The 16,731-nt window shown below is 37.9% G+C and overlaps 1 protein-coding gene across 1 annotated transcript; it reads right to left on the bottom strand.

Moving 5' to 3' along the window:
- Window positions 1-1,161: 1,161 nt before the first annotated feature.
- On the bottom strand, window positions 1,162-7,712 carry LOC140244641 (uncharacterized). Its single transcript, XM_072324260.1, has 2 exons — window positions 7,491-7,712; window positions 1,162-3,849 (listed from the first exon to the last, which is right to left on the bottom strand). The coding sequence occupies exons 1-2, from the start codon at window positions 7,642-7,644 to the stop codon at window positions 3,647-3,649; spliced, it is 357 nt and encodes a 118-aa protein (XP_072180361.1). The 5' UTR covers window positions 7,645-7,712; the 3' UTR covers window positions 1,162-3,646.
- Between the last annotated feature and the right edge of the window lie 9,019 nt (window positions 7,713-16,731).

Below are 16,731 nucleotides of genomic sequence, written 5' to 3'. Positions count from 1 at the left end.
GCCACTATAAAGCCATTTACTATCATGACCATGCGTCAGAATAATGTCCGTCATTTTAACCATTTGTTGTTGTTCATATACATATCATTGCAGCATGTTCAAAAAGGTGCTTTCTGGTCAGATCGATATCTGATTTTGAAACAAGCAACACGCTCAAATTGGTGAATTTTTGCAATTTGTTACTTTGTCTAGATTTGATGGATTTAAACTGTCGTAATCTTTCTACAGTGTAAGATACTGAGTACAGTGCAATCCCGTTATAACGAACACAGTTATAAAGAAATCCGGTTACAACGAAGTGAAAATTCAGGCAGCAAACTTATCCTCTCTTTGCTTATTATTGGTTTGTTTGTTTGTTTTTGTTTTTGTTTTCTTGGTTCGGTTATAATGAAATAATATAAAACGAATAAACGAATAAAACGAAACGTTGGTGAAGTTGACTCATCGCTCATGGGGTTGAATACCATTTCTTGGATTTGCGTGGATTGGGCTATTAATTTGCGATCACAAAGGGATCTAACAACAGCTCTTTTGAATTTTTGGGCCAGAAATGTTTTGTTTTGTGTGAGTGTGTATGTGTGTGTGTGTGTGCGCGCGCGCACAGACTGGGGATTGCATAAATATAGTTTCAACTGAATGTAATCAGCTCTGTGTATTGGTGAGATCATTGTTTAAATGGGGATAAACCTTTGTCAGTGGAATCTTTTGTCCTCAAGCTGTTGAGAGGGTTAGCTTTTGTTTCTCTGAGGAAGGAAGAATCTCAAGACTGATAAATTATAATTCAATATATGCGGACACGGAATAGGAAGCTCTCATTCTGGACCGAGTCTGTAAAGTGCGTTGTATGATATTGGTGAATGGAAGATTTTGTTTTTGTTTCTGTTTATTTCTTTATTGTTGCTTTTAACTTGCTGAAATAATCCGCTAAGGCCTGATATAATAATTATAATGATAATGATAAATATCATTTATAAAGAGCTTATTACTTAAGTTTCTAAGCACTAAGCGTGTCGTAATAGAAAAAAAAACAATATTAGAAAGGAGACATTATCACGATTATTGAAGTAAATAGTAAGGTGAAACAAATCCATTGTACATATTACACACATTGCAGATCAAACTTAAAGGAACGAACATATTAAGATATAGGTATATGTATAATGTTGTTTAATCTATTCAAATTACAGGTCACGAGTGAACAGATGAGTTTTGGGGCAACTTTTTGAAAGAGTCTACTGTAAGAGCTTTATGGACGTGGATGGCATGGGTATAACTGTTCCAGAAAGAAGGTGCGATAACGCTAGCAAAGGCGCGGTCGCCGTAACGAGAACGGGTGCGTGGTGCCAATGTAAGTTGAAGATATCTACTGAAAAGGTATTTTTTGTACGTATCTGAAGAAACTGACCTGAGGAAAGAAAAAAAATCATGAGGTATATCACTTCAACTGCAGTTTACCATAAGGCTAATACAATGTCATACCCAGTAATAAGGTTAATACACAATAACATACCCATGCAGTGCCCGTCGTAGGCTACTTTGATCAATGGGTCGACTTTTCTACTTGTAGGAGGAAACATACTCGCCACGTGTTTTTCACATTGTCAGGACGCATTGCGTTATACTATCGCCTTATTATACGCCTTCCTGCCTACAAAGTCCTTTGTGGACGCAGCATGACATTGATACACGTGATTAAGTAGGCCTATATCTTTTTATTTTGTACACAGTTTCTTCCCTTTCCTAGTCTATAGCGAACACATATCACTATTCAATTTCTGATTACGCAACACTCAACTCTAAAGGGATAGTATAGTTTTGGTTGAGACCTAACTTCAACATTTGTTGGTGAGATAATGAGGAAACGCCTCTGAAATATGAAAGAGGATGTAATTAAAAGAGGGATTCAATGTTTATTTGATGAAAATTGGCTTTGAAATGGTTGAGATATCCAAAACAGAGCAATCCTAATAAAAGGTGGACCACCTTTTATTAGGATTTCTTTGTTTTACTTTGTTTTTGGATGTCTCAGCAATTCCAAAGCCAATTTTCATCTAATTAACTCTGAATTCCTCTTAGAATGTATATGCTCTCTATTATTTCACAAGAGGTTTTTTGGTATCCCGCAAAAAAGAAAAAAGAAAAAAAAAGCCTAATTCTCATCTCCACCACTACTATATTATCTCTTTAACGAATCAACGTTTCAGGTAATGTACTTTGATCCTACCAGTAAAGTCGATAAGAAAGTATATGAATTAATGAGTGCAAAGGATACCATAACTACAGACATCGACGATGCTAAGACCAGCATCCCTCCTTTTATCACACCACCGACAAGTGAGGAGAAAAGGAAACCGACAATATAATCCTTCGTCTGTGACGTCTGCCAAATATCAGCCTAACGAAAGTCATTCAGCCAGATATATAAGCCAGTTCGCAGTTCCACTTTGCGCTTGAGCAGAAAAAGGTCATTCGTACCAACAGGCGCGTTGGTGTTTAAATTCACTGAGATAAGCATTTGTGATGGAATGATTATTCATGCAATCCTTATATTTAAATGGTGCTTGCCAACACAACCACCTGACAGAAAAATTGGTATTTCAGATCGAAAAAAAAGACAGTCATGATAGATTAGATAGAAGAGTCATCATTCGATGGCGGCAATTATGAAAACAGAATGATGATGATAATGATGGTGATGGATCATGGTGATGCTGATAGTGATAATAATAATTAATTCAAACCTGACTTAGCGACCACATCCATGCATGTCTTAGTCCACATGCCACCTGCTCTATACGGCCACTAAAAACAATTTCCCTCCGAGAGAAAAAGCACGATAAAGAACCTGTCTACAGCGGCCACCTGTCAATAACGGCTACTTTTTTCGTCTCCCCCTACATTGTATATCCTCCGCAAAGACAGGTTTGACTGTACAAGTAACGGTGATAATGTTAACGACGCTATACTATTACCAATAATACTATACTGCTATTATACTACTGATTGTACAGATGCAACTGGCAAAGACAAAATAATAGCCAACTACACGTATTGTTTCTAATGATGTGGTTTTAAAGTTGAGTATAAGATGCATAGTGTCAGTAGGTCTCTGCAAATAACCATATATCGTCGGCTGAGAATGAGAAGGGCGTTAAGTTGTCTCGAACACTATGGGTTTAGTGACCCCTCAACAGACGATATCATTCTAGGTTCTGATCCAGTTAGGACCTCACAGACTATAAGACTGGGACAGCCGAAACCAAAGTCGCAGTAATCTTTACTTTAGCAAAAGGTGCTGGTATAATTGTCCACTGAATTCCTTCAGTGGCATTGTACATTAACCATGCAGGACTGCAGAGTTCAATGATACTCTTCCCCTTGGGGTCAGTAGAGTGTTTTTGAGGGTATTCTTGTTTTCCTGGGAGGTGGGGGGGGGGGTGCAGATGGTCGGGGTGTTGTTTAGGCAATGGAGCTCCTATTTTATCATCACATACAAAACGAAAACAACAGCAATGAAGTAATGAAAGAGAATTCACGTTTTCATTCCTTCTGATCGTCATCCTGATCAACGCCCTTTCCGTAATTTTTTTTTTTTAAATTTGTTCGTCCATTCATGTCAAAATCTTCCCAATCGAGACGAGAACGCCTAGCGCTGTAGAATATCCAGTTCCAACCCGTGGGTGATCACGTATAATTGGAGCACCAAAAGGAGGTCGGTGAGGGCACATTTGGCTCGGATGTAGTGGTCCCTGATGGCTTTGGCACGCAGGTAGGTCCGTCGGTATTTGGTGAGCAGGTGGACGTACGTTCGACGTGAAACCTTCCTCAAATTCGATGAGACTGGTAGTGCTGCAAGGGTTTGAAAATAAAGTCATGAGAGATGGTGATATGATGATGATGTAGATGATGACGACGATAGTGATATCGATAATGATAATGATGTAGTACTGATGATAATGACAAGATGATAATTGCGATAATCATAATGACTATGGCAATGACGATGACGATGACGACGATGATGCTGATGATTATGATAAATTGTGATAAATGTTGATAATGGTAATAGTAATGATAATAACGATGATAATGATAATGATAGCAGTGATAAGTAATGTTGGTGATGATGGTAATGACATTAATGTCGTTGATGAAGATAATACTGATGATAATCAAGATACCACTTGTCCACAAGAAAGTGCACGGCAGTCTGGTTGGATTGAAGTATAAGGTATACCCTGCAGAAACGGACCTAATATCGCATTCACTGTTTTAATGTAATTTGATTATTTTATAAAATGAGCTTTCGAATATCTGCAATCTGACTGGTCAATTATCACGCACTGGTGTTTTATTTTTCGTTCTTTCTTTTTCCTGATCCACACTGAGCCATGCGTCCTGGCGTCGGGTAAAATTCGAACGCATGGCTCATTAAAGTCTTGTATCGTATTGTATGTATACCGGACGCATGCTTATATAAAATCAAAACGTGGCAAAATGGCTCTAGAAATCTTTGTCATCACTTGCAGAGTGACACCAAGCAACATAATGGGCAATCTGATTAACAAGGGTGTATGGGGATTAGCCAGATATTATGACGTCACACTCTATGTCCGCCATTCTGAGGTTACATATTGACCTTACGTCATAGATTTTAAGCCTATATATTCTAATTCGAAATTTTTTAATCTTGACCTGTTTGTCAGTTTTAAAGCAATAAATCTAAAAATTTTTATTTCTGACAAAAAGTTTCCGAGTTTGTGTCAAGGACTGCAGGTATTTTGCCGTTGCCGTAAAAAATAGTGAAAGTTTAAGATAAGAAAGTTCAGTTCAGTTCAGTTCAGTTTTTATTTCTGCATTTCAAAATCAATCTTTGTCATCACTTGCAGAGTGCATCACTTGTCATCACTTGCAAAGTGAAGATATGCCGTTACTTGTCAGGCTCCAATGCATGTATACAATTCGACTGTAGTATGAACATAATTTCAATGGACTCAAAAATGGATAAATAAGACCTTATTATTTATTTATTATTATTATTTTGCCAGCTGCTTAATACCAACAGAAGTTTTGCTTGGAAAATAAAATCACCAAAACCAACTAAAGCATAATATGGCACTGACGAAAATAAAAGCAATTTAAGTAATTAAATGCATTCGTTCCTGATGCAAGTCACGTAATTTGCAATGCGTGGCATTATAGATTCCTTAGATTTTATCACTCATACATGAAAACGTGTATCTGCGATATGCATTCAGATTCATCAAAATACCTACAAAATATTGTCTGTTTAAATATAAATCTTAAATGCGTAACTTTTTGTAATTTCAGGGTGAAATATGAATGACAGGAATTACATGTAATGAGAAGAAGTCGTATAACGTAGTCTTGGTCAGCAAGACTCGATCTCTACAAACAGAGAAAGAGTTAAAAGGCTACCTTCAAGGATGCTTATCTTTACCCTGCAAAATAACTGAATGTGCTCACTAACCCATAGAAGAAAGGGCACAATAATGATATTGCCCATTCCTGTACGGAGTGTGTATTGCTATACCTGACCTTTGTATATATAGGTGGTCAGTTTCAGCTCAGGCTGATCAGAGACAAATTAAAAGACCAAAAAAAAAAAAAAAAAAATGAAGGAAAGAAGGAAGCTGGGAAGCTGGGAAGGAAGGAAGAAAGGAAGGCAGACAGACAGCCTGACAGACAGACAGAAAGGCAGAAAAGAAGGCAGAAAATGAAAAAAAAAAGAAGGAAGGAAGATAAACTTAAGGAAGAAAGGAAGAAAGAGAAACGAAACGAAGAAAGAAAGTGTATTTCATTCTCGAAGTAGATTACTATGAAGCTAGCTTTTGAGTGGGCTTTGCCTTCTGATTCCTTGAGAAGAGGAAGCTGGGATGAAAATTGGAAGTTGAATCGATCAATTAACATTCCTTCCCAATCTATTCCATGTCTTGAACGAGATGAAAACTGTTTTAAGGTACTAACTTTGCTTTCTTTCTGTTTTTGTTTGTCTGCTTGTTTTTGCACGGGTGATATTATTGTGTTTCTATTCATTATGTGCGATATAGGCCTATATATCATGATGCTCTGTGGACTGAACTTAAAACCTATAATTTATACAGTAAGTCTTGTGTTTGTTCCATTGTCTTGCGTCCTCCGATTTTATAGTACTGATATGCATGGTCACAGCAGTGCTGAATGACGACCAGCCATGACAATGCACAGCAGTTAACTGAAATTGTAACTTGATATAAAAATTACACTTTTTTACGGCTTCGAAATCCTTCAACTGAAGCATTTTTACTGTTTTTACCATAAAGCAGCTAGGCCGTATACCAAGTTTATCAGGTCAGAGTCATTTAATTTTGCAAAGGGATTTTCGTAATTATAGAACTAAGGGCCTACTACTGATTTTCGCTCATTTTGCGAAGCTTGGAAAATACTACAATTCCGTGCATGAGAAATCAACTGAAAAATGAATGCTTTATTGATATGTCATTATGATTAGTAACTGCGCACTTCCAGCCCAGGGGGCAAGTCGCAAAATATACATTGATGTAGAATCAACCTGTAGCCATAAATCAGACTCTCACACACAGTATACAGTGGCGGATCCAGGGAGGACCGCAACCGGCGCACGCCCCCCCCCCCCCTTTATTTTTTGTTGAAACAAAAGAAATAAAAAGAAAAAATGGGGGAGGGGTGCGTGCACCCCCTCCCCATTTAATTTTGTAAACGCGCCCCCTCTTTACGGAATTCCTGGATCCGCCCCTGGTATAACAAGTGCATTTGCGGTTAAAAATGTGATGGAGGAGATCTTAATCAAATGATTGGTTGAGAGCGTACACGTGACCAGGGATTTACGTAAGTAATATGACCGGGTCATTGTTAAAGTATGATGACCGGTCATTAGTACTTTCACTTCGCGATGACGACCGGGCTAGATTTTATTGTTTCGTTTAGTGGCTATGAGGGTTGTTTTTCAAACGCAAAGTATTTGCCTCAAAGCATGAAAGTGATTAACATCATAATTGTTATCATGAAAATGGGGTAGGCCCTATACTCATCATTTTGTTCTGGCAGTATAGGCCTATTATCATAATTTATACCCACACTGGGTTTCTAAATTTAAACAGTACAAACGCGTGAGACAGTTCAGTGCACCTTGTGTAGGGGCAACATTCTTACTGATGTGTATTATATTTTACGTGATTTGTCTAGATGCATGAAGCTCCATGGTCTATGGGAGCGCGGGGTTACGAGGAGCGGACCCCTTCCTTTATAGCGCACAACTATTCCTCAGCGTTGGCGTTTGACGACGATAGCTGCAAATTTGCGGTATCGATCAGTGAATTTGTGGTTCTATTGGAATCTTCAGCATTTTTCCTGTATGTGAATTTCAGTGACGAAATGTGATTTAAACATGCATTAACATTAACTATGACGAGGTGAGGGTCACTCATCTATACTCTGCGTAAAAGCCTTACCGTTGTTGCTGCTGTTGTTGGTGGAATCTATACTTCGATTGGCGCTCCCCCATTCTCCGAACTCATCATAGGATCGCGTAGCGGCTTCGCAGTAACAACCATGATCACTCGATAAATCTTCTGATACAGTCACTCTGCATTCCGGTATTGTCATCGTTAGTTGATAAGGCAATGAAATCTCAAGATATTGAAACTAACATTTGATATAAAAGTCTTTCGTTACCGATATCAAGCTAGAATGCTATCATTTGCGCGCGTTATTAGTTAAGCGTCTTTGGTGCGTATGCAGAACATGGCATTTGAGAGCAAAGTGTGAGCATTGTGACGTCACAATAAAAACCCCACATCTTAAAACGTGAATCAGATCCAGTGCATGAACACCCAATATCGTACACCAAATTTGTAATGCAATACATTTATCTCAAATTGCATTTTTCTGATTTAATTCGGATGCAGACTCACGTTTATTTTGTCCAGAGTTTGGAAAGTTTGTTTATTTGGAAGATACAGCTTTTCATTAACATGTTCCTTGATCTGATGTGATCAAAACAAACGAATTAAAAGATGGAGAATGGTAATGTGTCTCAGATGTCAAAAACATCCGTTTCGAGTATCGTTCTCCTTTGCTGGCGATGACACAAAAGAAAATCGATTGAAAAGAAAATTGTATAATTATGTTGCCATTTAAAGTGTGTGTGTATGTGTGTGTGTGTGTGTGTGTGTGTGTGCGCGCGCCCGTATTTAAATCACATACATACAAAGATATGATAGCTTAGAGTATAATAGCATATCGACAGGAAAACACACACACGCACACACACACACGCGCGCGCGCACACACACACACAAAACATCAAACTTATCCCTTGGGGGGAAACGGCATTGTTTGATTTAATTTGATATCGTTGCGAATTTTTTTTTTTTTTAACGGGATCTATACATTCCGTGGTCTTTCCAGCCGCGGCCTCAATCATTACAATATACAGAAAAGTCTGTCATATACCACATTTCACACTACACATAAGACTCCCAATTTTAACTCAGAACTCAAATCTTGATTAAACTTCTTAATCAACGGCTGAATCCTATAGCTGTGGTTCATCAGATGTCAAAAGTGAAAGACAGATTAACATCATTATTCTGACCAACTTGAAAAGTTATCAAGGTTAAATCCTTTGACGATACAGCGCATTGGTACCATAAGCCGTGTAGTCTGTAGAATCAAATGTGGTGTTGATCAAATGCAAAATAGTATACTTTCTTTTACTTGATCAAAGAAGACACATTAGACCGATATTATTATTTTGATACTTTAAATATTGGTTTAATTCATAGCTTATTTCCTTGCGACAGGGCCAAAATGCTGGATTCTCCATTTAGCATTGAGTGGGGCTACCCCAATGCTTACGGTACGGGACACTGATGGTACAGAATAAAGTATTTGATATGGGGATTTTACTATGTCCTATAATGTCCTATGCTTATCTCCAGCCGTCTTCAGTGGCGGATCCAGAGGGGGCGCAACCGGCGCACGCCCCCCCCCCCTTATTTTTCGTTAAAAACAAAAGAAATAAAAAGAAAAAAAAAATGAAATGAAACCCGGAAGTGGCACCAGAAATATTAGTCACGCCTGGATCCGCCCCTGGTCTTGATTAAGTCTTGCCGCTGGAAATAGATGGACCAGGACGAGAGAGTGAGGCTGATGACCCTGCGCAACTCTTTCAATTCACTCGCAAGCAACTTCCCTCATTTCACTCACGGAATGTAGTATTACTAGAAGTTGTCGTCGTCTTCGCCAGCGAAGGACGAACATCATCATCATCATCATAATGTCCTATGTCTTATGTCCTTTGATGAATAGGTTGAAAGGAAACAGAGAACGTTGACCTAGTGCAATTAACGGTTATTGAGATAATGGCCTTCGTCGTACTATTATATACGATCAAACAAAATCGTAAAAATATATTAGGCCCTTATACTTGCAATACGTACGAGTCCTGTTCTAGTACCTTGTCCTTCCACGAAGTCAATGCCTTCTTACCGCTAGATAGGGTATCAGTATCTGTTCCGCTTCATTTGGTTCGTTGCTGCATTATTGGTCGTTCCTTATGACACCGTATATTGGATCATATGTATTTCATTCGAAGTAAGTTATCAAGCGTGCAATAAACTGTATAATGTGTTCTGAGTCCACAGCAAGGGCATTGAACGTTCTTTTGAAATACATTTTTTCTTTCTATCTTGAACCGTCTTTCACGAGCCTGTTCATCCATCTAGTATTGTGCTTGTTAGGAAAGGACTGAAAAAACAATAAAAAACTAAAAACTAAACAAAACAATGAATATCATTGGTAACCGCAGTTTCGATGGTAAGACTAAAATCATCATGAAGGGTGTCCTTATTCCTTATACAGTTTACATAGTTTTTTCTTCCGAGCTATCTTAAAATGTCCGAATGTAGAGAAAGTGCATTATGATTGATTCTCTATTCGCCATGTGATATGAAAGGCGAGTTTGAAGGAACATAATATTGCTTTTGCCAAAGCCGTAATCATTTTGTTGTTTTTTTTTCGCATCAATTTTCCATAACAGAAAAAAAGGATGATGAAACGTGTGTGTTTGTGTGTGTGCTTCATTGCACATCGGTATATTGAAGGACAGAAGGTAACTTGTTATACCAGCCCCTGTGATTGGGTATCTGTCTAGACAGTATAGCCCCTATTAATTTCAAGACAAAATGTAACCTGGATAATATGATAATCGTGAATGAAAAACCGAGCTACACGAACTGGCTGAAGGAGGTGGTTTTGCGAGTATACCTATTAGCGACGCATCTACAAGTGTCAGGTGGCCCTCGGTCACGTGGCTTTAACAGTATGCGCCCCTGCAGCCATTACTCGAGACCTACGTGTCACGTCACATAGATTAAAAAAAAAAACAACAACAACAACACACATCATATAGGATCACTGACACTAATGTGAGCTTACAACATTTTACAAGGTTCCAAAAAAATCCAGGGGGGCGTTTCATGAAGCGTTTTGTCAGATATTTCGTCTGACAAAATGTTAAAAGCTACTGAAATCCTTGCATCTGATTGGCTGAGAGCAAATTTGTCCGACAAGTTGTCGGACAAAAATGCTTCATGAAATGCCCCCCAGGAAAGTCGGAAGCTAAGTTCATTAAATGCAACATAAGCTCGAGCTTAATCTGGATTCAAAGATTATCTCGCTGGTGAGCCTTACCAAACAGTGACCTCTGACTGCTAACCAATTCCACCCAAAGTGCAAAATTTTACCATGGAGGTAAACTCTCACTTTTATTTTACCTCCATGGTAAAATTTTGCAGTAAATGAATAGTTACCAAAATGGGAAAGTGGGGAATCGTAAAGGGACCTTGCGCTTTCTGAGAACAGTGGTCACAAGAGGGCGATATTCAAATACGGGCTAGCAACGACATCGTACCGATTGTACTGTACTTCCTGAGAACAACTCCCCATTGTATTCCTTCGCTACATTCCAATAAATTCTCACTTCTTACTGGATCATTTGTTTTTAAGGTCCAACTTCAAATAAGTCGATTAAAACACACCTCATTTGCTATAGTACAGGAAAGAAAATCACCTCAATCACAGAAAAAGAAAAATCAACAGCATGAAATTTTAGGATCAAAGCATAATTATTTATGGAAATTTGTCTGCTATATTTGTCATTGATTCAATTATCGTCTTCTGATTGTCACCACTTGTTTAACTCCTGTGCGCCACATTTATTTTCGTGAACATAAGTATGTGTGTGTAATTTGTGTGAAGCTGACTCATTGGCGCAGGAAGGGTTAGATAGGGGGAAAAAAAATATTAACATTTTATTACATATCGTGTACCTTACTTTGTGCTATTCTGATAACATGCAAATGCATGTTGACTTGTGGTGATTCATGATACAGTACCCTGAACATCACTCACGTGGCCAAATAAATATCTAAATACATATGAGATATTTCATAACTTCTGTACTATTTTTCCTCTCATTTCTTGGATACGCCCACCAAAAAAAGAAAAAACAAATGTACTACTGTATTTAACAAAAGACATCACAAGGAAACATGCAAGTTATGCTCAGTGTAGGACAAGATGTATTACAATGTCTAGTTAATCATGTCAGTGCTGAACCAGTGATGTCACTGGCAGAATCTTGGATTGGAAAGTTTTTTGTAGGAGTACCCAAGTTATCTGGGGGGAAAATGTAGAAAATAAAACATATGGCACATTGTAATATACAGCTTGGCCGCATAAGTGATGATCAGGGTATTATGAACCAATACAGGTCAACATGCATTTGCACTGCATGGTTCGCTTTAAACACAACAACACAAAAGGCCATCTTGAAAGAACACATATTTACAAAGCGAATATTATTATCATTTTCTTTCTTTTTTTCTCAGGGGCTGAAGACCAAAAGACTCATCATGACATTGCAGTTAGGTTGAGAAGAAACTTTTAATCATGAAAAAATAAAAATTTGATTTAAAACAACACAGAAAACATTCTTACAAAAATAATACTGAAGTGTAAGTGAGATACATGTATACACTAGAAATGTCGCTTTGGCGACTGGTATGCCTCCGCCATAATGCATGATTTTCCCAATAGGTCTAGATAGTACATGTGGACAATGTGTGATTACATTTTCACAAAATTGGCAAAATATTGAAATGACAAATTTGTCACAAATGTGTTGAATGTTCACCTTCCTTGACGTAGGTTTAATTGGATGAATAGGAGAGCATGTATCTAGGGATTTAAGGACTTTAACTTGACTTTGACCCATTCATACATTTAGGCATTGAGTAATTTTCAAGGTACAGGTGTGGAGAAAAAGTGCAATTTCTGAATTGAATAGTAAATTGTTACCATTTTCATCTGGCCCTTGACCCTAAAATTCATAAGATAATCACTTTCAGGTAGAACATGCATAATATGTACTAAGTTTCAAGATAACTTGAGCCACTTCGAGATATGGAGGAAAAAGTTAGTTCAGCACTTTCACTTGATCGTTGACCTTTTGACCTTTGAGGCAAAAAAAAGAAGAAAAAAAAAACTTTCCAGAGAATTTCTATTAGGTTACACATGCATACACCAAGTGTAAAGAAATAACCCTGCTGGCATTGCATAAATATGAGGGTAATAGTAACATTTTGAAGTCTTGCACTTGACCTTTGACCCCTGACCTTTGACCCCATGAACCCTACATTCTCTAGATAATCACTTCCAGTCAGTACATGTAAATACTATGTTCCATGAAGATACCTTGAACAATTTTCCAAGGTACGGAGAAAAAAAAGAAGTTTTAATATTTTTACTTGACCTTTTGACCTTTGACCTCTGACCTCATGACCCAAACTTTCACCAGAGAATCTTAATTGGGTAATACATGTATACACTAAGTTTCAAGAAAATCTCTTCAAGCATTCAATAGATATGGTGGAAATAGTGAAATTTCATGTATTTGACCCTGACCTTTTGACCTTTGACCTTTGACCTCATGACCCAAACTTTCACCAGAGAATCTTAATTGGGTTAAACATGTATACACTAAGTTTCAAGAAAATATCTTCAGGCATTCAATAGATATGGTGGAAATAGTGAAATTTTATGTATTTGACCTTGACCTTTTGACCTTTGACCTTGAGCATGTGCACCCAAAAGTTGATAGGCACAACTTCACCCCCTAATACACATACATGCCAAGTTTCATTAGGATACCTCAACAGGTTTCGATAGTTACCTTGTCCACAAAATTCATTACGGACGGACGGAAGGACGGACGGACGGACGGAAGGACGGACGGACGGACGGACGGACGGAAGGACGGACGGACGGATGGACGGACAACCCGAAAACATAATGCCTCCGGCACCACTTCGTGGCGGAGGCATAAAAAGCATACATAGCAAACTTAACAACTACAGGTCTGCTAAACGATGTTTTAATGCATGATGAGGAAAACATTCCTAGATGCACCCTGAGATGGTTAAAATTCAAGTCAACAAATTTGTCTAAAAAACTTCCAACTATGCATAGGTGTATTACGACCAACTTCACACATTTTATGGGCTGCCAAAATTCACACACTGAAGTCAGGGACATTCCAAGGAGCAATCACGGGATACTTGATGTGTTATGCATCTTAGTGGTCCCAAATCAGGAAGACTTGTTGATTCCCCTCATGGGATATGACAAGGGATTATTTGAATTTTAAAGGTCATGATATCCTTTTGGCAAGAGTCATAAAATTTTGTGTGGTCAAGGAATAATGTCTCCCAACATCCTGTATTACAATGTACATCTTCCAGTAATACACCTCAAATGAAAAATTAACCTTGTGCCACTCGTGAATACACTCTGCTTTTGTACCAAGAATAAGAGCTGTTGTTGTTGTTTTATAGGGTCTGAATACATTCACCAGAAATCTTTCATAGTACTGCTTCCCCCCTCCATCATAAAGAAGTCTCCAGGTTTTTTGTTCTGAGGAATGGTCTGAGTTACAAACCTCTACAATATACCAGCATATGAAAGGAATCTAATTTTCTGGGTTGCAAAAGGGACTCGTGAACTGTAAGGAAGTCTTCGACATGATCAGGGTAAGTTGGCAGTTGGAGTTATTTAAAATGCATAGTAAGATGAAAGATAAGGCTCCGGGATGAACTGACAACCTTTAATAAACTAGACTCGGGGGAAAAACTAGTTCCCAAAGTAACATCATCTATTGAGTAATAATACACACAGGGCATGCTGTGACTTGTCTCGTTACCTTTTTTTTCTAGAAATATGAAATAATGACCCCTTCCACTTCCCAGGAATGTTGGTTTTCAAGGTGACTGCCACATTAGACAAATTAATGTTAAGACATCAGGGAAATGCTGATAATTACACAAAGATGCAACAAAAATTATCTTCAATGACTTGCACATATAATGCCCTAAGTAGGCACAAAATACCCTTGTTAAATGAAGCTGAAAATATGATCTTTAAAGCTAATCTTACCATTTTTTTAACACTAAAATCAAATGTGAAGCTAACAAGCAACATAATCTACTAGGGGTATTACAAAAAAACAAAAACAAAACAAAGGTCAAAAAACTTTTTCCACAACTGACAAACTTTTTGACGATATACAAAACTAAAAACAGACAACATATGCAACTATAATTGAATACTGATACACAAAAATGGTATAACATGCACAGATGATATACAAAACTACAAATAGACAACATATGTAACTACAATTGAATACTGATACAAGAAATGGTATCGTACACACAGGCAACATATCAACTTCTTTCTTCACATATGGCATGATGGCTGACACTTTTGAGGAAAAAAAAAAATGAATGTAATGCCATCCCCCTAGTAAAATATCTTCATTTTGGATCCTCTTATTTGTTTAAAAATCTCTGCATTACAACCACAAAGATTTCTTTACATAATTATCATCTTCCCAATTGGCCTCTGGGAGCAAGCCCAAATAAATTTCCCATGGAACATTTCCAACATAAGACACATCCGATTGAATACAGAAGAAAAGATGAGGCAAGATAGAGCTTTGGTCCAAATTATGGGCAACAAAAGATTCAATATTACTAAATAAGCACAAAATCGCCTGTACCTACCAAAAAATATATTAAATTTTACGAAAAAACAAGTCTTTGGCAAAAAAACATCAGCTGGTGAATATATAAAAAACACTTTGGCACCATACACAATGTGAAAAGAAGTTCTTAAAATGACTATTTACAAGAGAATAATGAAATACTACTTTTAACTCCTAAGTAATTTGTGCTGCATATAATTTTTTTGGTTTTAAACTTTTTATCAGTTGTTGTTAAACGACAGAACAAATTTCGGCCTGGGAGCTTCAAGGAACGCTTTAAATGACTAAACCATGAAATGATGAGACGCATTTCTCACATCTACTAGCACTCCGAAATAGCATCTCTACCACAACTGATGAACAAGTTTTGGTATCAAAGTAAACATTGGTGGTACAACAATGTAGCTGGTTGATGACCTTGGAAGACAGTACACTCTCCTTCAACCGATCTAAGATTGCTACTGGCATGTGAAACACATCACTTAACCCACAAAAAAATCGCTGCCTTTCAGATATCCTACGAATCGCTTTCACTTACAAGACTATTTTTATTCCTCTATTTCACACTGTGGCTGATATATTCACAAATAGATACTACATTCATCTTGACGCCCCGTGACACGTAAAAGAGAGTCACAGATCAATACTTTCTATGGCATCACCTTAATGTCTGAAATCACTTTGTATAATAGAGCTAAACCGAGCTCATGAATTAAATAAACTTGAGTAAGAAAGTATTGGCAGACAAATGCATATATCCCAACTGTTCATCATCATCCAATCAGTGCAATAAAATATGATTAAAACCATAGATATTTGTATTCAAACTATATTTTCCTTTTTTCCTGTCTTATATTCTACTTATGTCAGTCTACAGTCTAGCTGCGCACCTTTTTCCCCCTTTTTTAAACAATGCTTTGAAAATATGTTATGAGCTTTAATTTTCCCAGTCAAAATTCTACATACTCAGTATATATTTTCACCTGCTTTTAATAGCAGTTTGTAGCTCAAAATTTTTGATATGGGGGAACGGGTTGAAGGTTCTTCAAACTTTGTGATGATTCTAGCATGATGCATAGCCTTTTGACGAGGCCTCATGGCTGAAGATTGAGACTGACTCACCACACCGAGCACTGCAAGAAACGGGTGAACGCGAGACCGAGTGGCGCAGCCACGAGGCCTTTTGAAACCTGGGTTTGTTTTTCCCTACGGCCTCCCAAAGAAAGCAAGTATGAATTATTCATATATTCATGAGTCAGTCAGATCACAGTTGCTAACGCAGGCAATGCAGGTAGCTACCGCAGGCAGGCAACACAGGCTGGATACAGATGAGCAAGCTGCCAACATGCGTACTTATGCGTATTCATTAGATGCAACGGCGTGGTGAGCAATGCGGTCACTGATTGGCCGCTACCTTTTTGGCAGCAGAATCGCCGAGAAAAAATGCTCAAGGTAAGAAATTCATGTCAGGTCTCAAAAGGCCTCGCGGATGTACCACTCGGTCTCACGTTCACCCGTTCTCTCGCAGTTAGTCTCTTTTTCAGCCACAAGGCCTTGCCAAAAGGCTAGCATGATGCCAGGAGCAG

Source organism: Diadema setosum, chromosome 21 (assembly GCF_964275005.1).
Source record: "Diadema setosum chromosome 21, eeDiaSeto1, whole genome shotgun sequence".
NCBI classification, from domain to species: domain Eukaryota; kingdom Metazoa; phylum Echinodermata; class Echinoidea; order Diadematoida; family Diadematidae; genus Diadema; species Diadema setosum.
Note: the sequence above shows the minus strand (reverse complement) of the source record. Positions and strands in the feature narration are given on the sequence as shown.

What these genes read in the sequence shown, in the direction of transcription:
- LOC140244641 (XM_072324260.1), bottom strand. Translation starts at nt 7,644, where the DNA reads ATGACAATACCGGAATGCAGAGTGACTGTATCAGAAGATTTATCGAGT. An exon ending in CAACAACAGCAGCAACAACG is followed by an intron (nt 3,850 to 7,490) that starts GTAAGGCTTTTA and finishes AAACCCTTGCAG; the next exon opens with CACTACCAGTCTCATCGAAT.